This window comes from Fusarium subglutinans (genome assembly GCF_013396075.1).
Source record: "Fusarium subglutinans strain NRRL 66333 chromosome Unknown NRRL66333_c0000131, whole genome shotgun sequence".
NCBI classification, from domain to species: domain Eukaryota; kingdom Fungi; phylum Ascomycota; class Sordariomycetes; order Hypocreales; family Nectriaceae; genus Fusarium; species Fusarium subglutinans.
The window spans coordinates 34,950-60,215 of record NW_023502194.1 but is presented as its reverse complement, the minus strand read 5'-3'; the positions used below and the strand labels follow the sequence as shown (position 1 = coordinate 60,215).

The window sequence follows — 25,266 nt, the reverse complement described above, 5'->3', positions numbered from 1 at the left end:
AGTCGTTCGCTAAAGCACTGTGACCCTGACGAACCCAACGAACCAGCGTCCTCCGCCGACAAACCGCTTACTCACAACATATACTTCCCACTCACCTCCCACATCCGCATACGCCTACGCTTATAACTCCGACAACAATCCCCAGCGGAGGGCCAGCTCCAGTCATCCCACCGTTCGGGATCGACCAAGCGTGAGCTCGGCCCGCGCACAGCGTGCAGGCTCAAGCGCAAGAATGGCGCCTCACGATGTCGAGCGCGGGAGCATTAGCAAGATGAAGGAGGAGTCGCTCGCCCCCGGGAGTTCTTTTAGTATGCGCGAACCCGAGTACGGTGATATTTCCCCGCCTTCATATTGGGACCGGTTCGTCGATGGGTTTAGGCGCGATCAGAGATCGAGTTTGTTTACGAATGATCCGTTGGGGCAGCACGAGGGATCCGGGAGGGTGCATGATGGAGCGCATTACTACGATATCCAAAGTGCCATGCTGGAGACGGCGAATTCAGGCCTTGCGAGAGAGTTGAAAGGAAGACATTTGCAAATGATTGCAATTGGAGGCTCCATTGGTGAGTTTATTTATGGTGGCTACAGCGTTCCTTGATGGAGAAAGCTAAGACATAGACATAGGTACTGGGCTTTTTGTCGCATCAGGAAGAGCTTTGGCAGATGGAGGTCCAGCATCGATTCTGCTAGCTTTTACGATCGTGGGCGCCATGCTCTTTTGTACATGTCAAGCGCTGGGTGAGCTTGCTGTCATCTTCCCAATTGCTGGATCATTCTCGTCGTGGGCGACTCGGTTCATCGATCCGTCTTGGGGATTTGCAATGGGATGGAAGTGAGTGTTGCTCTTTTGCTGGTGGCCTGTCCTCATATACTGACTTACACAGCTACGCGATGCAATGGCTCATCGTGTTACCGCTCGAGATCATCGCCGCATCCCTAACCCTCTCTTACTGGGACGAGAGTCTCACACGCGCCATTTTCGTCTCTGTATTCCTAGTCATCATCATAGTCATTAATATGTTTGGCGTTAAAGGCTACGGTGAAGCCGAATTCATCTTTTCCATTATCAAGGTCATTGCTGTCATAGGTTTCATGTGAGTGCTCCCAATTACATGTTCTCAGCCGTTGCAGAATTAACATTCCACTCAGCCTTCTCGGCATCGTTCTCAACTGTGGCGGAACGCCAGATAGCGGATACATTGGCGGCCGCTATTGGCAAAACCCTGGTGCTTTCAACAACGGTTTTAAAGGAATGTGCAATGTGTTTGTTACAGCAGCTTTCTCCTTTGCGGGCACCGAGCTTATTGGCCTTGCTGCCGCCGAAACAGCGAATCCGCGAAAATCGCTGCCAACGGCCCTGAAGCAGGTGTTTTGGAGAATCACGCTTTTCTATATCGTTGCTTTGACATTAGTAGGACTACTCGTTCCACACAATGACCCTCGGCTCGTGGGCGGTAACAGCGATGCGGATGCATCAGCCTCACCTTTTGTCATAGCTATCGAAGAAGCCGGCATTCAGGTACTGCCGTCTGTCATGAACGCGGTCATCCTTACTGCCGTCTTGTCCGTCGGTAACTCTGCCGTATTCGGTTCCTCGCGTACCCTTGCCGCTCTTGCAAACCTTCGGCAGGCTCCCAAGATCGTCGGTTACGTCGACCGCAAAGGCCGCCCACTCGTCGCTATTGCGATTGCAAGCGCCTTCGGTCTCATCGCTTTCCTCGCAGATCTGCCCGAACAAGGAGCTGTCCTTGACTGGCTCATGGCCATCTCTGGCTTATCAACCATCTTTACATGGGGCTCTATTTGCGTGTGTCATATCCGTTTCCGCCGTGCGTGGGCTGCCCGTGGCCGCTCTGTCTCCGAGTTACCCTTCCAATCCCAGGTCGGCGTTGTGGGTTCTTGGGTTGGTATCACACTGAACGTTCTTGTTATCATAGCGCAATTCTGGGTCGGCGCCTTTCCCATCGGCTGGCAAGAATTAACAAACGCCCAGGTCGCGCAGAATTTCTTCCATAAATGGGTTGGCGCACCCTGCGTTTTGGCCTTTTATATAATCCACAAGCTTTATTTCCGAACTACGTTTGTGAGAATACGGGATATGGACGTCGACACAGGACGTCGGGACTTTAACGTCCCTATCCTTGTCGCTCAGGAACGAGAGGAACGAGAAGGTTGGCCCCGGTGGAAGCGATATTATAAATTCATGTGCTGAGTCATGAGAATTCTGACGGAATTATAAAGACGCGTTGGATATATATATATCTCATTGTGTATTTGGTTATTACCCAGGTTAGCATGGAGTTGAATTGGATGCGCTCAGAGCGCGGGATTCGTCACTTATGACCACCCATTATACTACGTTTATATCTGCACTTGTGTTAACGCCTGTTTATCTACTCCCGGGTCAATTCTATACCGCTACGGAGGTATTCTGAGCGTCATACAATACCAGGCCACGGCATCAATTAATATTAATCACTGAAAGGCACTCATGTGCCCCTTATGATGAAGTTTCAGAAGTGTGATAGCAATGGTATCTATCTAATTCGAGTCCCTCATATGTTTATACGTCGTTTTGAGAACATGCCTGCATCTGATCGTTCGCTTCCTGCCAAATAATTCGTCTTCAGTAGCCTACCTATGTAAGCGAGGTCGTACAATAAGCAAATAAGAAATAGCCAGATAGAGGCAAAAAGAAAAGGATAAAAGACCGAATCCCGAGGGCTATGATGCTTTTTCAAGCGGGGTTTCCAAGGAGGAAAGTAATGCTGATGAACCCTCATGAATCATAACTCGTGCGTTTGCATGCAGGTATGCACGCAACATAACCGAAGACTGTAGCAATGACAGGGCGCACATTTGGGTCTATATAAGTCCGAGTGTTCTCCCTAGCAAAGCACTCTTCTCCTCTAAAAGTCCCAGAAGTCCTTCTTGGAGGATGCGTTCTGCCGTGTGGGAAGAGGCTGCTCGTCCAGTTCACCGTAGAGCCAGTCTCGGTTGGTACCCTTTCGACCACCCATGCCGTCGCCTGCAATGTTGATCTTGTGCTTATCTGTGTTCTCTCTGACTTCGTTGGTGGGCGCGGTGCTAGACCCTGGTGTTCGGGTAGGGATCGGTTTGGTGGCTGTTGCTTGACCGCCAGATGTCTCACTCGTCTCATTGTAGAGCCAGTCACGCTCGGTACCCTTCTTACCGCCCATACCATCACCTGCAATGTTGATTTTGTGCTTGTCGGTATTCTCCTTGATTTCACTAGCAGGTGCGGCGTTGGATCCCGGTGTTCTTGTAGGTATCGGTTTGGTGGTCTTTGAGTCGCCAGCTGTCTCGCTAGTCTCATTGTAGAGCCAGTCTCGCTCAGTCCCCTTCTTGCCGCCCATGCCGTCGCCTGCAATGTGAATTTTGGCACTCTTGGTCAAGGGAACGCCCGACGCAACAACGTTGGGTTGCTTGCGGGTGGGAATCGACTCAGGGACATCCTGAGTCTCTCCATAGAGCCAGTCCCGGTTGGTACCCTTTCGCCCTCCCATACCATCACCAGCGATGTTGATCTTGTGGCTATCGGTGTTCTCTGTTGGTCGGTTCTCCTTCTGAGCGGCAGGAGACCTGTCGTATGTGTCCCAGTTGTGTTGCATCATTTGGACAGCTTTCTGGTGGCCTTCAGGGACACGATCTTGGGGGTGGGCTGGTGACTTGTCACTGATATCGAAGTGGTGGTCAAAATCTTTTCCACGGTCTTTCACGTTGGTGATGTTGCCTAAAGCGCGTTCGTTTTGTCCTACGTCCTCCTTGTCAAACAATTGATTCTTATAAAGCCCTAGGCCCTCGTTATGAGCATAGCCCGGGGGATGGGAACCGGGGCGCGGTTGCTGGGGCACTCTCTCACCGTCGTCAAGTAGCTCGAAGTGTGCGTCGGCATCGCGTCTAGGCTTGGCAGCCGGGTGGCCTGGTGTCTCATCCACAACATCCTTGTCAGTGTCCCAATGGCGAACATCCTGGGTGCGCATAGTTCTGGAGGGCTTCACTTTCTGTGGCGTCACGAAATCCTGGAATGACCATTGGCTGTCGTGCTTAGACTTTGGTCTTTCATCAAAGGATTGGCCCGGCTTGGGGGCGTCCTGAGGGTCACTGCCATCGGCAAAGTCGAAATGAGAGTACTTCTTTGGGTTAGGGCGGATATATCGCTTGTTCTTGGGCTGAGGCTGCTCCTCCGGTTGCTCGACATGCTCTTGACCATCGAAAATTCGCGAAGGCTGGAAGTTCTTACCCTGGCCACGCTTCGAAGGCGACATATTTCGACGGCCAGAGCTGGGTGAAGTGGGTTCATCGCCCAAGATCTCAGTGAAAGACCGCTGTCGCGGGCGGCTAGTACCAGCGTAAGGAGATACAACACTGACGGGCTCCGCTTCAATTTCATCTCGAGGACCAAACAGCCTCAGGGATGCATGGGGGTCGCGGAGGGCATTAGTGGAATTAGTTCGGTTTCGCGCAACGGTCTCGTTGTGGCTGGGGGCGACAGGGGCACCAGTGCCAGCCGTTCTGATGCAAGACTGGATAAATGCGATCTGCTCTCGGCTATCTCTAATGGGCCAATTGCGGCCAGACTTTCCAATCACTTCAACTTGCTTGAGAAGCGAGCCTTGGTCCCATTGAAGTCGAATCTGAAGAATTTTGCCAGCTTCATCGAAGGTCACAAAGTGTGTCTGTCGGGAGTAGTTAATACATGGTTCGTGTTGGCGCGAGGCAGAAGAGAGCACTCAAAGCAGAGAAGCAACGTACAACGGGGAGGTAAACATCACGGGCAGACAGAAAATTGTCATCAAGGCCAGGAAGATAAGGACCGCCTCCGGTTTGAAAGCCGAGACCTGTGTCAACTTCTAAGACAATGACGTTTTGTCCGTCGACAATATTGAACACTTCCTCCTTCTTCTTTGCGACCTGCTTCTGAAGCGCATTCAGATGTTTGATGATCTCAGTAGGACCAGAAAAAGTCGTAGTCGTGGTAACGTAGTGCAGCGCAGCCTTATCAGCCAGCAGAGACGAGCTGGGCGCAGCAAGGAACTGCTTGTAAGTGGCCGCCATGTTGATGACGAAGTTGCGACTTATGCAGGGTAAGGAACGTTGTTGATGTCTCAAACGAGTTGGCGGCGGAATAAGTAAACACGAAGAGCCGCGGGTTGAGGTGACCGAGGCAGAAGAACACGATGATGCAAGAAACAAGTTGCAAAAACTTTGAGCTGGGGAGAAGGAGGATTAAAGTGAAGGGAGGATGGAAAACACGAATTCAAAACAAGCACGTGGAGTTGGAAGTGAAGGTGGGATTGGGATCTTAGTGGGAGAGTCAGGGGTCCCAAGGAACCTGCCTATTGGTGCTGGGACTAACGGCCCCCTACCTTACCTTGGACTTTACTTCCCCTCATCTCCCTAGCCAAGCATGATGCATTCTTGGATTTTCTCATGATGGCGCAGTCAAGGAGCTAAGGTTTCTAATATTGGTTGGATCTGGGGGAAAGTTGAAATGAAAGGGATTATAGCCCTGGCCAAAAATGATGCACTTACACGACGCCTGTTTGTTTCTGCCAGCCATAGGCTACCACTCTTCATCCAATTGTATTATACCTACACTAATACATACTACACGTACGGAGTAAGGTACCCAGTATATTTGTTAGAGTAACATATTAGTATCTAGTCGCGATTTGTGTCTGCTGATACAGAAAACTTGAGGATTTGAGCTCCAATGTGGCTTCAGGAACTCCATTGTGAGTAGTCCCTGAAGGTGATTGATTGATACTCAGCTCGGTCGAGTACCTTGGTACTAGAGGTTAGTAGGTAGGTACACACACATCTAGGAGTTACTTCCACCATTGGAACTTTGTATCGAGGTTCGCGATACTTAGGCAAATCTGCCAATTTTGACTATAGGCCCTCTTTATCTTTAAAGATTTGTTTATGTTTGCTTGGTTTCGTTTGCCTACCGTGAAGGGACTAATAATATGGACCCATTTCCCTACCTTCGAGTCCCACTTGTCGACGGGAAGAAATCAAGGTCAGGTTGGCTCCTATCACAAATTTCAACAACTCTCAGGCTGGTGCCACTATATGCAGATGACATATCTCATTACGGTTCAGTGGTGAGGCATCACGTCGTTGATATTACAACAATGCGTCAATGATATAGGCTTATTATGCTTGCACCTGTCGCGGCTTCGACTTGAGTCTACATCTCAAACGGGCATGGCTTTCATGTGAGACTAATGTACCGTACCTGAGAAATACGGAGCCCCGTGCCGAACCAGGGGCCGCACGCCGCATCACCTCGCTACTCCACAGCGTTTCAGCTCTTTTAAAACACCTTTCCTATATAGGAATATCTGAGCATTGCTATCAAAGGCCATGGCTGGTGGTAAAGATGGCTCCCTCTAATGAAAGCGTATCACAAAATCATCAGTCATGGAACCTATGGCGTAAAAGATATGATTTGGCGGCACTTACTAATAAATATCATTATAACTCAGCTCTACGAACGTCACGGATTGGATGCTGCTGTCGAATGTGCACCTTCTTGAGCCTGCACCTATCCATAAATATGTATATGAGCTCTCATTGTATGTCCTTGAGAGCATCATGGACTAAGTGGATAAACATAGAGCCTGAAATATGCTACAATATCTGATCCTCATGAATTTATAGTGCAATTCAGTGAAAGGCACAAGGTAACGCTTCATGTGTGATGCCGAGAGTTTCGCCTTCGCATCAAACATGGCTGTTCGATCTCGGTATGTTCGCCATTGCACAGCATGCATAAATCACTGGAATACCATATTCGTAAATTCTCCATTTGAATGCTTGGTTTGATCTAATCCAAGATTATTCACTGATCATCAATGCCAAGAATGTGATTTTCCAAATATGGCATTTAGACTACCTATCCGAGTTACTGACAACTGCTGATAGCGCCACTCCATGGATTCCAGCACTGTTAGAATGAAAAAAGAGAGGGAACGAATAATACTGGCTACCTGGGCAGGCAATTCCGGGACTGCTATCAGCAGATTGTAGTGAATCATTTCCCTATAGCACATAGTAGTCTTATCTTCATCAGAGCATCAGCCTCCACCTAAAGACTAACGCGAAGAGCAACTAACGTTAGTGTGGCGAAGCTCGACGCCACACCAACCGGGCGAAACAGCTGCCGCCTCATTGCTGACGTGCGTCGTAACTGAACTCGTAAGGAGCAAAGTGTCCTACCTCTGGTAAACTTTATCAACACGTCTCAAACACGACTTCAAAACGATACTTCAGAGCCAGCCACTCTTCTGTTGTACGAATCCTATCGATATTGCGAGATCCTCGCATTTTCCGGCTGTGTTTGCTTCTTCATGATATCTTTACTGCAAGTTCAGCCGCAATGATGAGGTCCTCAACCTGGGCCGCACTATCATGGCGCGCCCTCTTATTCTCCCTGTTATGGACAGCTGTGGCAGCAAAGCAGGACAAGCCGACGGTCGACGCTTCGGTCGCGAAGCATCCTCCTCTCAACCTGAATTACTTTGAGGACAGTGACGTCGTTGTCTTCCAAGATATCGAGGAAAGAAACATCTGGAGATCCGAAGATGCAGGCAAAACATGGGCGCAAGTCCCTGATATCCCCGGCCGAAGCGCAACCTTCTTGTACCTTCACCCCTTCGATTCCAATTCTGCTTTTGTTCTCACGAAAGATCGGAAGCACTACAAAACCGAAGACCGTGGCAAAAGCTGGACTGAGTTTAACAGCGGCACAATGCCGAGTGCTTTCCAACCCGATACTCTTGTCTTTCACGCAGGCGATCCGAAGCGCATCATTTTCAACGGCATGAACTGCGATGGAATTTTTTGCGACGAGGAAACAACATATACAATTGATGGTTTCAAGACTGTGCAGCAGCTGCGTCCCAGTACCTCAGGTTGCTGGTGGGCCAAGACAAACCGAGAGTTCACAACTGGTGATGCTGAGCTGGACAAGACCAGAATCCTTTGTATCGTTACCGACCCCCTGAGTCTCTTCAAAACAAGCCAGAAGTTGTGCGTTTCGGATAACTTCTTTGCCAAGGGCAGTGGTGGAAAATTCGACGAATTCGAGCCAAGTCTGGACGGTCAACGTGATGTAACCGGCGTCGTTAGCATTGCAGCCGTCAAGAGCTTCATTCTTCTTGCCTCGTCATCCGCTGGCAGTGATGAGATGACTCTCTTCGTTACCAGTGATGCTCAGTTCTGGCACCGAGCCATGTTCCCTACTGACGACAGCCATGACCATTCCCACAAGATCAACCAAGAAGCTTACACGGTCCTCGAAAGCACCAACTACAGCATTCAAGTCGACGTGATGACTTCTCACCCGTCCACTCCTATGGGTGTCATTTTCACCAGCAACTCGAACGGTACATATTTCACAGAGAACATCCCGTACACCAATCGCAATGTCAAGGGACACGTCGATTTCGAGAAGATCAGCGGAATTCAAGGTATCTTCCTGGTCAACACGGTCGAAAACGGCAAGGATGTCGATGCAAAGAGCGCAAAGAAAGCTGTGGTGACACAGATCACGTTTGACGATGGAAGAACCTTTGAGCCAGTCAAAGCTGGACAAGACCGCATTCACCTACATTCAATGACAGACATTGACAACATTGGGCGCATCTTCTCGAGCCCGGCCCCTGGTCTTGTTATGGGCAATGGAAACACTGGCGCCGCACTCGGCGACTTCGAGAGTTCCAATCTTTATATTTCTGACAACGCTGGCGTGTCATGGAAAAAGGCGCTCGAGGGCCCTCACAAATATGAGTTTGGTGACACAGGTGGTATCTTGGTCGCGGCCAGAGATTCTCTTAAGGAGGATGTCGATAAGATTTCCTTTTCCATGGACTATGGAGAAAACTGGGAGTCCGCTCCGCTCCCTGATGGCCTGAAGGTTAGGCCTGTTATTCTCACAACTACTCAGGACTCGACGAGCCTCAAGTTTTTGCTTGTTGGCGAGAAGGACAGAGCTTTCCACATGATTGCCATCAATTTTGAGGGTATGGAGAAGCGCACTTGCGAGAGCAAGGACATGGAGTCATGGTATGCACGTGTTGACGACAAGGGAGCGCCAACTTGCATTATGGGTCACAAGCAGACATACAACCGCCGCAAGAAATCGGCGGATTGCTTTCTCAAGGCCGAATTCCGTGACCCTGAACCCGTCATCGAGAACTGCGAGTGTACCGATGCCGACTTTGAATGCGACTACAATTTTCAGAGGGACCCCGATGACAACAAGGTCTGTAAGAAGGCTGGGCCAGTCCCTATTCCAGAAGGCTCTTGTAAGGGCAAAGATGAGACTTTCAAGGGATCGTCCGGGTGGCGCCTTATTCCAGGAAATACATGTACTCGAAAGAGTGGCGTCCAGAAGGATGACCCAGTTGAACGCAAGTGCTCCGATGGCGGCAGTTCCGGTGGCGGTTCGACGCCTGGTACTCCGGCCAGTGGTGAAATTTCGCTCAAGATCAATGAGTTCACGAGCATCAAAGGCAAGGACATGCAGAAATTTTACCTCATGGGCCTCGAATCTGAGAGTTCTACCAGCGAAGTTGTTATTGCTCGACCCATTGGTGATAAGCTACCTGGCGGTAAAGTCGAGGTGGAAAACAAACTATGGATCACAGCTGATCACGGCAAAACTTGGAAGCGCATTCTTGAAAAGGAGAATATCTTGGCACTGAATCCTCATACCTACTTCAGGGAAGTCGTCTTCTTCCATACAGATTCCGAAAAGGTCATCTATACTATTGACCGCGGTCATAGCTTTCACAGCTTCAAGACACCATTTTCTGATCCTGGTGCCGCAATGAGTTTCCATCCAGACAAGAAGGACTGGATAATCTGGATCGGAAACCGGTGTGGTGATGTTGCGGGTAGCAAGGATTGTTACCCTGAAGCCTCAATCTCAACTGATCGTGGTGACAACTGGAAGACTCTGCAACGCTACGCGACCAAGTGCGAGTTCACGGGAAACTCTGCCTTCAAGTTCCGTACTCAGAAACAAATCGTCTGTCTCGTTTACAAGGACGAGAACACTGACAATCACAAAACCATTGTCACAATTGAGGACTTCTCTGAGGACGATAGGATTATTCACAACGGTACGGTTGCAGCATTTGCAACTATGAATGAGTTTATCCTCGCCACGGATGAGGTTGTTGAAGATGGCAAGGAGAGCGCTGGCCTGCAGGCCATTGCTAGTATGGACGGAAAGCATTTCGAAGCAGCCCAGTTTCCGCGCAACTTTCACGATTCTCACTCGTCGTTGTACACCGTTCTTGACAGCTCTAACCATGCCGTCAACCTATTTGTCGCCACTGATCTTTCCGAAGGCCGCCGTCGCGGCTCAATAATCAAGAGTAATTCTAACGGTACAACATATGTCCTCAGCGCACCCAACGTCAACTCCGACGAACAGGGTTTCGTGGACTTTGAAAAGGTTGCGGGTCTTGAGGGTGTCACCCTTATCAATTCTGTTTCGAACCCTGATGACAAGAACGGAAAGAAGATGATTCAGACAAAGATTTCGCACAACGACGGTGCCGAATGGGGTTTCCTCCCCCCTCCATCAAAGGGTGCAGATGGCAAGTCTTATTCATGCAGCTCCTCGGGTGATAGCAAATGCGCTCTCCATCTACACCACTACACAGAGCGAGAGAATAAGGGCAGAACTTTCTCAGCAAGCACCGCTGTTGGCCTTATCTTTGGCTATGGAAATGTTGGACCAAGCCTCGAAGATGTTAAGGATGCCGATACATTCATGTCAGCTGATGGTGGAATCAACTGGAAGAGCGTCAAGAAAGGTGTATGGACGTGGCAATACGGTGACCAGGGCTCGATCATTGTGCTCGCACAGCGTGCTACCCAGGCGAACAAGATCAAGTCAAACATTGTCTCATACTCAACAGACGAGGGCAATACTTGGACTGACTACAAGTTCACCGACAAGGAGGTAACTATTCAAGACTTGACATCTGTCCATAGTGGAACTTCCCGAAACTTCTTGGTGTGGTACCAGACAGATGACAAGAAACTCTTCGCTGCCAACCTCGATTTTACAGGACTCACAAATCAGCCCTGCAAGTACTCCGATGATTCTGCATCAGATTACGATCTCTGGTCTCCTAAGCATCCTCTTCAAAACGATGACTGCCTTTTCGGACATAAGGCCAAGTATCTGCGAAAGAAGACGGATCGCAAGTGCTACAATCAAGCAAGCATGTCACGATTGCGAGAATACGAAAATTGCGAGTGTACCCGGCGAGACTTTGAATGGTAAGTATATGGCAATTGAACGTCCCTGAGAATATGAACTAATATGTAGTAGCGCATATAATTTCGAACTAGATAATCATGGACAATGCACTCTGGTTCCGGATCATGATGCCATCTCGGGCGAGGAGTGGTGCAAGCAACATCCCAATGAGACATCGTACTTCGACCCTACAGGTTATCGCCGCATCCCCTTGACCACCTGCGACGGCGGTCAAGAGCTGGATAGGACTTCCACAGAGCACGCCTGTGCAGGACACGAGGAGGATTTTGCACGCAAGCGTGGCACTTCAGGCTGGGCTATTTTCTTTGCTATCATCATCCCCATCGGACTGGCAGCCGCTTTTGGCTGGTATGCTTGGCGCAACTGGAGCGGCAAATTTGGACAGATCCGACTGGGTGACAACAGTGCAACCTTTGACAGTGAGCAACCTTGGATCAAGTATCCCGTCATTGCCATTTCAGCGCTGGCAGCTGTTGTTGCTGCCCTGCCGCTTGTCTTGACCTCCATATGGCGATCCGCCACTGGAGTATACGAGCGCGTATCAAACCGAAGCAGGGGAGGCAACTGGTCAAGACGATATACCACACGCGATAGCTTCGCCCGAGGACGGGGTGACTATTCCATGGTCGATGATGATGAGGGCGAGCTACTCGGTGAGGAGAGCGACGAAGAGGTTTGAGCAAGAATGTACGAGCTACGATGTGAACCAGGACTGTACTATGTGATATGGTGTCTTACTGGGAGAACTTTTTGTTTGCGGAAAAGATGAATGCGATGGAATGATACAAGCGTTTTGGTAAGAAGAGAGGACTAGTAGTATAGCAGGAGAAACAGAACAGAAAGGCAGACAACAGACATACATGGTATAATTATCACTTCAAACGTGCCATGACTTCGTAACTCACTTCGCGCATGAGAATGACACACTTATCGTGGCATAGGGTATGATCTTACTCATCATACTCCAGCTCCAATCCCCTGAAAATCGTGCTGACAGTCATCATTCAGCTCATACATGCCAGCTAAGACGTGCATGAACTATCTGATGCACAGGCAGGGAGGTAGTGACCGGAAGTGGATATTCGTTCCGGTCATTTCTTGTGCAAAAAACTCATGGTTTGGTGACAGATGCACGGGTATCACACTTGCCGTGTGATATATCCGTGCTGGCTGCATGACAAAGAATTTGATTGCTTGGCTGATAACAGATCATGTTATGACGCCTAGTGGACTAGGATAGGCTCTTGAGATATTGCACGAATAGTGTAGTTCAATGATTTCGGCAACTATGACAAGTCACAAAGGCACTATTGAGTTGTAGGTCAAGTCACTAAGTGGTATTGTACAGATAGACCCCTGCAGCTCGGAGCTATATGTCCATCATATTTGATTTATTTTTGCAATTCCAATCCCCGTTTGCGCCATGCTTGCTATGCTGCAGTCTGTAAAGAAGACTTTGCTCTATTCATGTGCTTAATGCCATTGCGGTCAAGATTATGTCTCAACACAACGAACAAGCCAAAATATTACTCCTTCAACTCCTTCCAATGAGTAACCGAGACTGTTTTGCTCATGTAATGCCTGTATATGAACCGGACCACAGCAAATGCGATGTAACGACAGGTCTAAGAAGCAATTAAACGATTTGGGGTATTTGATAGTAAAGAAAAACAAAAGAGTGTATGAGATAATGCTTGCTGCTCAAAAATTGATAACCAATACATGTTTGTTATATAGGCTGGACCGCCTAGGTGCTGGTTGCACCATTGCAGGTGGCTGCGCTGTGGCGCTATGGCTCGGACTATGACCGCTTGACTCGATTCCAGAATCTTTTCACGGGGCGGTTATCATGGTCGACAGGATCTTGCCACTGGTCAAGAGCAGCGAGCTGTCTTTCAATGCTCTGTTTGGGGTTGCCTTCACGAGCGTATAACGCTGGACTAGGTGTGTGATCTCCTCGGCTTGAGCTCACTCGACTACCAGCCTGTTTCCAGCCATATATCTGATCCTCGCTTTGGCGAAGATCTGGTCGTGTTAAGGTCATGCGAAGTGTCATTTCTCGGCTCGCCGCTGGGTCGTATATGGATTTCTCTCCTCTTGAGTATGACGAGTGCTCATTGCTACTTCGTAGAGATCGAATATGCGGTGTCTTGTCGAACAATTGAGGAGTTTTTGGAGAATCAGGCTCAGCTGCAGAAGCATCGTCGCTGTATCTTGATGACCGATCATCTTCTAGGAAGCTTCGCAATCTGTCCGGCTCGTACGCGGAGGCTTTGTTAAAGCCCGTATGTGGTCGGGGTCCATCTTTGGAAGAGAATCCAAACTCAATGGCCTCATCAAATTTCTGGGGTGAAGCGAGATAAGCTCGAAGCTTCTTTCGAGCCTCGGGGTCTCGATAATGAGCGGCAGAAGGGTCGAGGGGTGGAGTCAAAGGAGACGGAGACGCCAAGGGTGTTTGTCTGTTGGCAGATATCAACGACAGCGCGCGAGCACGAGACTTCTTTCGCACATGGCCAGATGAGCCAACACTGGAGCTGTGTGAGGCAGAGGGCGGCAAAGCGGTGGGAGAAGCAGGACCTTCTCCTAGTCCATTGACAGAGGGTTTTCCAAAGGGCAGCTTATTAATTGATAAATGACGGCGAAACGATGGTCTTCGGCTCTTGTTTGGAACCGGTATCTCTTCTCGCAGGTTGATGTGATAGTCATCCAGATATAAACGGAGATCCAACCCCTCTTCATCGTCAAGCCATCGGAAGCTGTCATAGAAGGAATCCGAACGCTTGATGTCTGAGCTCGTTATGGCTCTGTCATTTTGCCTGGACAGCATACCCGAGAATGGCGACGTTCTTTCAGATAATCCAGGGCTTGGAAGTGGCGACGGCATTTTGACCTCTTGGGGTGGAATATCGACCTTATTTGACACTAATTCTGGCGCGTAGATGAAAGTGTTTTGTGACTTGTACGCCAACTGGAGCTCTTCCTCAGTAAGGTGGCGGCGTTTTATTTTCTCAGGAAGATTGGCGTAGAATTTTTGGTCTGTCTCAGCTATTCGCGGGCGATCTGTGCGCAGGATAGAATCATCCGAAGTAATGGGCCTTTCTTGGTGCTCGTAGCTCCCTCTAGGTTTGGGGAGTGATGACCAAGGGGAGAGAAGTTGATCTTGTCCGACGCTACCGGGCCGTTGAAAGTGTCCTAGGTCGGGTGATTGAGCTAGTTGCGATCGCTCGATAGTTGAGAAGTACTGTTAAGGAGAAAAGTTCAGTACGAGGCATCAAGTAAGTACAGCTGATATAGCAATTAAATAGAGCAAATACAAAAATGTATATAAGTCATGAAGGGGAAACCCTGATTCTTAAGGTACAGGAGGGGGGGAAGGAATTGATTATGTCTCAATTCAGGAACGAAACGGCAGAGCTAATGCAGAGTCGTCGACTAAAAGGCTCGTGGGGCACGACTCGAATGTCTTGGGTGTATGACGCCTGGTGATTGCTGGTACACAAGCACGTCGGTGTACCGGGTGGCATGGATCATCCAGGAACTGCACGTCTAGGGCGTCGTCACAACGCCTTGGGTTGGGGGGACGTGATTGCTGAGCGAAAGAGAGCACTTTCTTGCTCCTGTGTGCTCTGTATCAGGGGTTGCGTAGACAAGCCATGGGAGGATCGGCCAATGGCCAGGCACTGAGTGGACGAAGTGCGTGGAGCGGCCCAAACGGCCACCGCGAGCCAAACCAGACAGGGCAAGGACAAGACATGGGTATTGGACAGTGGCTTCTTTTAGCGATTCCTGATGGTTCCCCGTTCCTCTCGAGGTCCCTGGAGGTTCTCAATTTGACCATTAGGCGGCTACTAGCCCCCGGCACCTGCAAGAGGACCCATATGCAGACAGGTACATAGAGAGTACGGTAGACTCAACCTCGCCAAGTCATATTGATTTCGTACAGCCAAAACCCATAAACTAATGCATACGAGGTGGGCAGAGACGCTTGTCGAGATGTGAAACCTTGTTTCGCTTGAAAAAGCAAAGGGTGATGAGGACTGCAGTGGTATGAGAAATCGATTGACCGCATCACCAAGGGGCCTCAAACCTTCGTCTGCTTCGACTCCCTTATTATGGTAGTATCGAAACAGATCGTGAGAAACAAAATATGGGACACGGCAAGGGATCCGCAAAATAATGAAAGACGAACTTACTTTTCGTTGAATTGTTGGTGGAAGAGCCTCGAATTCTTGTCTTGTAATGGTCGCTGATGGTCGATTTTCCGCGGCAGGAGGCTGGACATCAGAAGATACCCTCTGGTGTTTTGAAGAAGTGGACGCAGCAGCGCTTGGACTACGTCGCCACTGAAGTAGGTGACTGCGGGAAGATGATGGACGGTGATCTGCATTAAGACTATCGTCGGGGAAGAGGCACTCTGTATCGATTTCGCTAAGCAAGTCATGATATTGCGAGTTGTGTCGCAGATAATCGGAATCATGATTTGTCTCTGAATGTATTCGCAGCTCGATCTGCTCCTCTTCTGCCCAGGCGCGATACAAACTGTTACTGCATATTGGATCGTCCTTTGTGGTCGTCACATCTGTAGTTGCAATGCTCATGGGTCGAGAAGGCAGCAAAAAGCTGTGATCACCAAGGCCTTGGCTTTGATCGATGGCGCTGGTATCCGTAGAACTGTTAGTGTCGAGCCTTGTGGGAACACGGCGTTGGCGTTGCGGCTGCAGTGGTGGCTTTGGGCGCTGTAGGGAATGCATGGTTTCGAAAATGGGTGCATACACATGCGAGGGTTGTGCGTGTATGCGGCTCTTGTTGATTTGACTCGTTTGATTCGGGTAGTGGTGCAGAGGCCTAGGATGAAGAGGTTGAGATAAACTTGCAGAACCCGAGGAGAGAGTCTCGTTGTCCAAGAAGCTCATAATATCATCAGGACGGCCTGGGCCCTGGCTATTAACGCTGCCGCTATCTCTGGCATTCATGCTATTGCTGTCGATAGCCACCACTGCTTCAGCTCTATTTGGCCATTGATCCTCGTTCCATCCCAGGGTCGAATCCAACGCTGCAATTCCATCACCCTGGCTCATGACGAAGTCGAGTTGAGAATTCGGCTTATGCTAGAGCTGCGAAGCAGGGTTGTCGAGATTTGGCGACAGGGAGTGGTGATGAGGCCGAATAGCTACCTAGTGACTGCTGATCATGAGGCAATCGGAAAGGAACGGCGATGCAAGGTCCACTGCTGTCAAGTTAGCCCCCCGCAGGCACCGTTCCTAGACTATTTGTCCCTTGCCTTGGGTATGTGATTGACACTCGGCTGGCAGTGTCTTACCGGTAGACGAGACGGCTGCCGATCGAGGTCGAAGGTTTTCAAGGAGGAGAGTTGCAGTAAACAAAGGGTCGATTCGGGAAGAGTCGATACGAAGGGCAGATCGGAAATGGTGGAAGATGCTATTATTGCTTGTGCCTCGTCGATATGCTTCAACGGTTAAAGCATACTATCATAAGCGAATGCAATTCCCGAGGACTCGTCGTAAAAGTGCCGTAAGTAAAGATAAAAAAAGGACAAGCACGGCTTCAATTTTGGTTAAGCGGGTACAAGAGCCAAGTCTCAACTAAAAAGTAAGGTGCAGCACGGTAGTGAGTGGCAGGCACGGAATTTGCCAATTGCTCGAAGGGCCAGCTCGAATTAGCTCTCAGCAACGGTGAGAGAACGTTAGGGGTGGGAGTGTGTCCGAGGCAAAAGAGAAATCGACGATGTGACTTTGGCGTCAAAGGTTTGTAAGTTGGCGTCAAAATGCGTTGAAGTGCACATATCATACAATTGGAGATGTGAGAAAGAGAGGAAAAGAAGAAGGAAAAGAAGTTCAGTCAATTACGGATACCTAGTCCATACATAACACAAAGTTCTAAGTAATAATACTCCGAAGACTTGACCAAACCTCAGTCCAAATGTCGCGCCGTTCCGTGCCGTGCGTCGTGGTGTCGTGTGCTGCTGTGTCGTGTCTTAATGGGCGTCAGCTCCGGCATCGAGGGCCAGATTCGTATGGAACGAGTCCCTAGCGAGCAGGCATGGATGGGTACGACCACTTTCTGTTCAGAAATCACGGCGGTGCTTCAGAATATGTCGATGCCCGTCCCATCACCGTCAACCTCGATCCCTGTAGCTTGGCTTAACGCTGTGCTGTGCTAGAGTTAGGAACTGGACCCAGCTCCCTGGCAACACCACAACAGTTGACGAGGTGGGTTCATGAACGGTGAACCCACCTCCCAAAAGCCAACGCAAAAGCCAATCTGCTTAGCCTTTGGGCCTAGCAGCGCAGCGGAGTCCCAAGTTTCCGGGCACAGAGGTCGATAAGCCAACCTCCATTGGGCCAAGTGCAGCTACAATCTGCACGGTACCTGACTTGGTGTGTTTATGCTGACATTCATCCAGGCGCCGTGACCGGACTGTCTCGAATAGTCTAGTAGTTCTAGCATTGGGTATCACCAAGGCTTTTAATAAGTCGAGATAATTCGTACTGGAGTGGGACTTTAGTCCGGGGGTTGCAATCGAGTGATTGAGGGTGAAGCCGCCATTCTACCCCTGAGTTGGTTTAGTTCATTTCTGGGGCACTGAAGTTTATGACTTGAAGACCGCAATTCATCGGACTTGTTCCATCGCCTCCACAGTTGCAGGAAGCAAGACGAAATGTCGACGGGAGGGCCACACCTGAAGCGACCTAAAAAAGCAAACATCTGCAGATCCACGTTTCTTGGTTCCATTATGATACAGACGTGTTCAGCTAAGTTTCCGACACGCACCGCACATCATATCATGTCTTGTTATTATATCGACGGCGAATAATGACCATCATAGTCAGCATAATCAACTAACTAACTAGTAACTGGTGTACAGCTCACTGGTGTGCCTTGGTGTGCCAGGGTAACCTTACCACCTCAACTCTACTTATGATAAGAGTTCATGAAACCGAGTGGCTGTTTATTATTAGGTGTCCCCGCGTAGCAATCTGGGTAGACATCGGCTGCTTGGTACCGATCAATATAAACTGTCGGTCTATCCACCTTATTTCCAGCTTTCAAATTCGTCACCCCCACAAGGGACCAACTTAATGATTGCAATCACCTGCCTGCTTGAGGCATTGATAGTGCCCATCACTTCCAGACATTTCTTAGCTTGTACAAGTGACAGATTCCCATGCAACGCTATCATACTACGGCGTGTCAGGGCTGATATCTGACAAGCAGGGTACTTCGCTGTTCAATATGTTTAAACGACGCCTAATACCACCATCCGTCACAAGCCAACCTAGCCAACTCACTTCACAGTAAGACCCTTGAAGCGCTCCGCCAGATTGACTTTAATCCCACCAACCAGCCATATCGCTTTGGGAATCTGACCCGAGTTTGCAGCATTTATTCTTGAAGATCTCTCGGAGAGCCCGCCGAGTAGCGTAGGTCGACAATATGACGGCCTGTCTTTGTATGATATCTTGCTCAACCAGCTCAGCTCAGAAACAAGCCCCTGGGACATACATCTGCTGTGCCGCATTCAACCCTGACTTTGGTTCAAACCAGCTCTCACGACGCTGGCTTTTGGCTGTCCGCTATCCCTGGTAGCCCTCGGAAGCTCCGTAGAAGCGGTCATGTTGGCTCTGCTAAAGGGGCTCGGCAGTTACGGATCTGGATCCTACGAATCCTAGCCTTTTGCTACCAATGATGCCAGTGACACGAGTACACGTTGTCACGCATACTTTTGGGGTTGACTTTAACCTAAGTTGCTCAGAGTGTGTTTAAGGAGATACTATTGTAGTATGCAGTTTCAACCCATGGCCGGTGCAACAGACACAGGGTCCGTTATACGAAGTACAGCTGTTTGAGAGTTCAAGCACTACCGCATTGGTAGTCTCCTTGTCCCTTATGTATCGAATACTTCTTTAAGTTTCGGGGATTTTCCATCTTGATCTCGAGTTTTGTACCTGATCCGGGAGGCATGGATCTTGTAGAGGTCCTGGACCCGTCGGTAGTCACCACTTAAGATGTCATATCGGAGTCAATGCACTATCGGCGTCCGTGTTGGTCCGTAGAGTATGTTTCCTCCACAGTTGAGACTCTTTCAAGACCTCGGGAGGACTCTACCCGGTTTGTTCGGGTTGTGGGATTCACCCTACAAGAAAGATAACAAGCTCAAAGGTTCGATCACGGATCAAACACCGCATATGTACTAGAAACATGATGCGGTGTAGGGAATTATGGAGTATGTTTCTATCGTCGAGGGAAACACGTAGTGTAGTCTAGTTGTGCTACATTGACCTGAAACTGTTTGGCGGATTGTGGATCGCGGCGTGCGAAGCACAGACGATGCGATGCAAGCTTCAGGCTTCGCTTCTCAGCGCCACAACATGCGGTCTGATTCTGTCGTGCATATGAGATCCATCATACACGTTCCCTGGGAGGTCTCTTGTGGAATAATGGCTCCATCTTCTGGTGGGAGGACCAACTATGGCCGTTCACGAGATGCACCAGGGGCTGACGAAATCGTAGAGTCGAACAGGGTGTTCCCGGTGTGTCAGATAGAAACCAAGGTCCAGCTTATAAACTAGATGGCGTGTTGAGGAGGCAAAGGGGACTCTCTAAAGGGATCGGGAGAGGCGGTGGAGGCTGCTTTCCATGCTTTTCCTCGATGAGGTCGTAGTCAGCATTGGCCAATCGATCTTGTGTATTTTTAAGTTTATTCGTATGCCTGAGCTCACAGACCGGTATGGTAGCACAAGAATCCTGGATCTTGCATCTAGAAAAGGGCGCTGCTCGAGCTGCATTCGAGCGCCGTTGTGGCTGAAGTCAGCGTCTGTCAAAAAGAAGCTGATTCCTAGTCATGTTCTCAGGAGGTCTATCTGGCCATAAGATCATTGGTGAAGGAGTTGATGGGACCAATCTAAAGTATATCATTCACTCATGCAATGACAATCTTATTGGCAATATACCTTTTAAACGTGAGAAAATCCTAAACCTACTATGTCGTCGAAACACGTGCTTGATAACTCGTCGTGCTGAGACGCGTCTTATCGTTCATTGGTTGAAACACGGTTATTCGCATCCACCCCTCAACTACTTCGAGCCAATGATAGAGCTTACAGGACGACACATTTGGCTTCAGCCTCGAGACAACCTCAGCCTTTCTTACCTCAGTCAACATTTAACTTCATTTTCAGCCTTTTTACTTAAGCTTTGGGCGACTCCGCGGACCAGGTAAGAACTATAACTCAATCATTATATACATTGAGTCATCTTCTTATTCTGATGTAAAATCTTCACTTCCAACTATTGTTTTTTCCCAAATATTCTTTCTTGATACCCCGTACTACCACCGATGACATCGGAAAAGATGCCGCTCATCCTGGATAACCCGATGCCAGTGGAACTTAACGATGTAGATGACCTTTTTGGCGATGGCGTTGGTCTGTCTTTGCCCGCGAGGGCGCAGAGTAAACAGCTTCAACAAAGAATGGACGATATCCGGATTCGAGGATGTTGCCAGTAAGAAGTCCCAGCTTGCAGACACTTATGCACGCTTTCACTGACCCTGGGTAGAACTGTGGCGTGGTCAAGGACAGGCTCAATCGCCAACATCACACCTGATGGTCAGAACCTTGAACTTCGCTTTCTGCGACGTTCCCCAGGTGATGGCTCCTGGGATCTCAGTGAGCCCACCACGTGCCCCTTTGTCAAAGGGCTCCCAACCATTCCCATCGTTCACTTGGTATGGGCTGGTACTAGCAGCCCAGATCTAGCAGTAATAGATGCCGTTGGTCGCGTCTCTATCGTCAGCTTCTCGATCTCACTAAATCACCCGTTCCCTCAACGGAAATGGGACGCTGACCCCACTGACGATGTGCACACTGTCGTCGGTACTTATTGGCTTAATGTTTCTCCTCCAAATCAGCAGGTATGTGTTGTTTGAAGAGGTTTCTCGATGTTTCTGACCTTCAGCAGGCATCATACAATGTCATGTATGGGCCAGCTACAAAACATGGCAATGGGTATACATATGAAAGCTCATTCGTTCATGCCGGAGGACCAACTCATCCCAGCCCTGCCAAGAGTGCTCTACTTACTATCACAACGCATGGTGTTATTAGGATGTTTTGGTCGCAGAATACTAATCGACTTGAGGAAACCACCATGGAACTTGAAAGTATAAGTGCTTCTGATGAGCTCATTACACATGCATCGTTTGCATCCGAAAAGAGTAGGCATTTGGATTATCGTATTACTTTGTGTGTGTCACTGACAGCCGGCAGAACATCTCCTTCTTGCGGTTGCTACAACCTCAAAGCAGCTGAAACTAATCAGAATCGAGATTCAATGGGGCCAGGCATCACAAGCGGACAAGGCGACTGGCCGACCCGCAGGGAACTTGAGCCCTTCCCTGGTTGAGAAACATCTGGCCACTACAAACTGGCTTCAGGGTGGCCCTGGTGATTCGAGCCTCGACATATCCATGATCGAGCTCTCTCACTTGGAGGTTATTCCGTCTTTGGTTGACAGCACGGGCAAGAACACCACACCGCCCTTGGTTGTCACTACACGGTCACGCACTCCTACTGAGAGCTCGTATCAGGGGAGTCAGAGTGTTGTTGATCGATGGGAAGCTATCGAGCAAAAGCAGAATCTGCCATCGGCCTATGAACAGCTTGGAGGTCGACGAAACAGCATCTCTTCAGAGCTACCCGCGGTGACACAGCTGCAGAAGGTTGCTCCCGTCACGGCTAATAAGGTTGTGGTTGCGTTCCAAACCACTAGTTTTGGGAAAATTCTAGTACTGGCTTTCGCAGACGGCACTGTTGAATACCGTGACCGACTGACGTTCGAGGAACTATATACAACCCAAGAGTTGAATAAGGTGCAGAACCTTCGACAAATAGGCTGGACTTTCACAGATGAAGGACCATGCAAGTATACATATCCCAGAATGTTGCTCCTGTCTAACAATGGTTGTAGGCCAGCAAGTTGCATTCTCTCCTACTTTTTGCTCCATGGTACAGTTGGGCGAAGATGGAAAGATCAAGTGGAACAAATTACATTACCCTGGGGGCGACATTGGAAACTCTATGCATGATGGTATGTTGAACGATGAGAGGATTGGCGAGTTGCTAACCATATGCAGCTCAATACTGTGGCAGCATTGCGGCCTTGACAGTGACCGCAGCACCGTCAATGTTCTACCAGAACAATTACGATGATTTACTTGCTATCGTACGACCATATACTACCAAAAAAAGTATGTCCGCTTTGTGATATTCCTCGCCCGCCTGCTCACAAGGAATAGGATTCGTCCAGGATTTGGTGACCGAACTTATCAGAATTCTGAAGATCCAGATCGATTACTCTGAAGAGATCCATCATGACTCACTTGTCAGAAATGGATCTCTGCAGTACTGCCTCAGTATAATGAACGCGCTCGGATTCCGTGGAAACTTTCACCCCCGATCTTTCCAGGGGAAATTCTCGATGCTGTTTCTCAATGTGCGGAACGTAGTCGTGCTCATCACAATTGCCAGTAATACACCAGTTACTGTGAGGGAAAAGCTGAGCCCCCTCGATGATCCTGGTAAGTCATGCTGCCTACTCTTTGGTTTGCTTATAGCTACTTACATCAATACAGAAGTCATTGAGACACTTGTCGGCTGTGCCAAGTGGGCGCTAGATCTAATCGCTTGGCTCATGGATTGTCTTTTCGAGCTTATGAATGACAATCATTTCCAAGAGCTCTTGACTCGCGAACGTTTCCATGAACTTGCTCCTTATCTTCACGAGAAGAACAATGTCGCTTTCCATTTCTTGATGAGCTCCTCTAGCCGAGGGTTTCTTTCGGCGATTTGCCGCAGACTGGCGCACCTTGAGGCCCTAAGCGGCAGGGCCATCGAATTCTATCGAAAACAATCGGCTGTTGTTGAGGGTGTGGCCGGCGGCCGAGCAGCCCCACAACTACAACAGGCATACCAGGCAATGCAGCAAGTTACCTCTTCAGCTCTCGTCAAAGTGTCTGAGGTCGAGACTCTTCTCACAAGTCTGAGTAATGAGATCCGACAAGCCTATCAAATCTTCCTTCCATCCCTCGCCAAAAGCCAAAATAGCCAGGCGCAAGGGAAGCAGCTGGATATGACGATGAAGGCAGCCCGCGTTCAGATGGAGCTCTCTATTCTCCTCTCAGCTGCGCCCCCTGCACCGTTTCTCCAGATCATTAAGAAGTTCTTCAACACAGACTTGCCCGCGTTTCGGAACACTATAGATTCAGGCCGGTTGTTCTTTGCAAATTACGATCTTCTCGAAGTCGAGGATGACGAACATAGCCTGGCGGCGAAGAAGGCACACGGCATGGTGTATGTGGACGTGTTCAAGCGCATGCAGATCAGACCCTCCTCGAATAAGCAGTGGAGACGGTGCTCAAGATGTACTGCGGTTATGGAGGATGTGTTTGGGAGTCGTTCTGGGTTTACATTTGTTCTGGGTCAACAACGTAAGTGTTCTTGTGGAGGACAGTGGACGTTGCTTCCCAAGGGACACGTTGCGTGAGATCTTTAAGTTTGGGAGGCGTATATTTGGGTAATGTGATTAAGGTGGCATATAAGTCATTAGTAGTGCTATGATAAGTAAATACAAAAATCGTATTTCCCGTCTAGTAATGCTTTCGAAGTTTGTGACTTTTCGTGTATTTACACGTCCATCCTGATACATTCTCGGTACAGCTCCCAAGGTGTTGGAACACTTCTAGCTGCAATAACAGCCTTTCAACACGGAGATTCTCCCACCTCTCGGGTTATTGGTACTGAGCCCTGGCTAGACCGTTCAAAAGTCTCGGCGAATTTATGGAACGGCATTTTATCAGGGTTATAATGTATCACTAAGATGTTAACATGCTTCATCATATCGACATAAGACCCAACCAAAGGGTTGCAACTCAAGGCTATACTCAATCCTTAGACGGTATCTGAAGGGCAGCCAATTGTTAAACGAACATTGCATATACGATTATTGGTGGCTTGCTAAGTAATTTCAAGACTATCATTAACGGCTTTGCCATGGAACAATACACATACCCTATACTAACTACCTCGACACCAAGCTCAGAGAGGCAGCCTATCCCCATACCCCACGGGAGATTACGATGTGATGACTCCTAGAATCAGCGTTACCGAAACGGTAACGATAGTGCCGCTACGATTCCAAGTCGTACTGGAAGACCGTGATACTATGACTAGCAGATCGATCAACATTAGACCACGAGCCGCTCAGAGCGCCACCTAATTTCACGTCAGTGGGGGGAAGAATGATCACCAGGGTTTTTGACAGACAAACCAAGGTCGGTAGTTGCATTTACTGTCGATTTTGGTAACCTTCCGATGTATCCTTGTGTGATTGGGGAAGCTTCGTGGTGTACTGTCAGGATCGGCAGTTTGCCCTGGTATTTGCTGGATACAACCGTTTAACAACAAGAAACTCTCCGTTCATAATGATAGTTTGAGGTTACAAAGTATAATTGAGAACTATAACTGCATGAATGTGCATGTCAGTTTGTGGCCGGAGAGGTTTGTGGTGCTGCATGACACACTGCATGGTGTGAGATGGAGTGGTCCGGTCCATGCAACGTGGATTTCATGACTCAAGGTGCTTCTGGCGAAGACTACAGTGTTCAGACGAGAGCACGATAAGGAACTATTATATGGAATACTTGTAGTGTAAATTCAGCTTCAACATCGTTCGATAATAGTTCCCTGGTTGACTGCCGAGTATTGGCTTTCCTCTATGAACAATAGAGTGTCAGTCGGCGATCATAGTAAATACATACAAAGACCCTTAAAAAGAAGATGCCATTTCAATACGGGAACACAGCAGGGAAACACCCTGTAATTGTTGAGTTCATGCAACTACATATTCAAGTGCCT

General features: G+C 49.0%; 5 protein-coding genes across 5 annotated transcripts; 3 read left to right on the top strand and 2 right to left on the bottom strand.

Annotated features, from left to right (window-relative positions):
• Window positions 1-271: 271 nt before the first annotated feature.
• Window positions 272-2,212, top strand: FSUBG_9010 (amino acid transporter AAT family; the record flags this gene model as incomplete). The annotated part of the gene is made up of 4 exons (XM_036687479.1): window positions 272-563; window positions 625-832; window positions 885-1,094; window positions 1,150-2,212. The coding sequence occupies 4 exons, from the start codon at window positions 272-274 to the stop codon at window positions 2,210-2,212; spliced, it is 1,773 nt and encodes a 590-aa protein (XP_036535485.1).
• A 697-nt stretch (window positions 2,213-2,909) lies between these two features.
• Window positions 2,910-5,079, bottom strand: FSUBG_9009 (uncharacterized protein; the record flags this gene model as incomplete). Its single annotated transcript, XM_036687477.1, has 2 exons — window positions 2,910-4,700; window positions 4,777-5,079. The coding sequence occupies 2 exons, from the start codon at window positions 5,077-5,079 to the stop codon at window positions 2,910-2,912; spliced, it is 2,094 nt and encodes a 697-aa protein (XP_036535484.1).
• Window positions 5,080-7,408: 2,329 nt separating this feature from the next.
• FSUBG_9008 (carboxypeptidase Y-sorting PEP1 precursor) lies at window positions 7,409-12,011 on the top strand (the record flags this gene model as incomplete). Its single annotated transcript, XM_036687476.1, has 2 exons — window positions 7,409-11,331; window positions 11,384-12,011. The coding sequence occupies 2 exons, from the start codon at window positions 7,409-7,411 to the stop codon at window positions 12,009-12,011; spliced, it is 4,551 nt and encodes a 1,516-aa protein (XP_036535483.1).
• Window positions 12,012-13,133: 1,122 nt separating this feature from the next.
• On the bottom strand, window positions 13,134-16,410 carry FSUBG_9007 (uncharacterized protein; the record flags this gene model as incomplete). Its single annotated transcript, XM_036687475.1, has 2 exons — window positions 13,134-14,573; window positions 15,526-16,410. The coding sequence occupies 2 exons, from the start codon at window positions 16,408-16,410 to the stop codon at window positions 13,134-13,136; spliced, it is 2,325 nt and encodes a 774-aa protein (XP_036535482.1).
• Window positions 16,411-20,705: 4,295 nt separating this feature from the next.
• Window positions 20,706-23,896, top strand: FSUBG_9006 (mediator of rna polymerase ii transcription subunit 16; the record flags this gene model as incomplete). The annotated part of the gene is made up of 8 exons (XM_036687474.1): window positions 20,706-20,857; window positions 20,912-21,266; window positions 21,314-21,569; window positions 21,622-22,223; window positions 22,366-22,441; window positions 22,488-22,601; window positions 22,650-22,931; window positions 22,986-23,896. The coding sequence occupies 8 exons, from the start codon at window positions 20,706-20,708 to the stop codon at window positions 23,894-23,896; spliced, it is 2,748 nt and encodes a 915-aa protein (XP_036535481.1).
• Window positions 23,897-25,266: the final 1,370 nt, after the last annotated feature.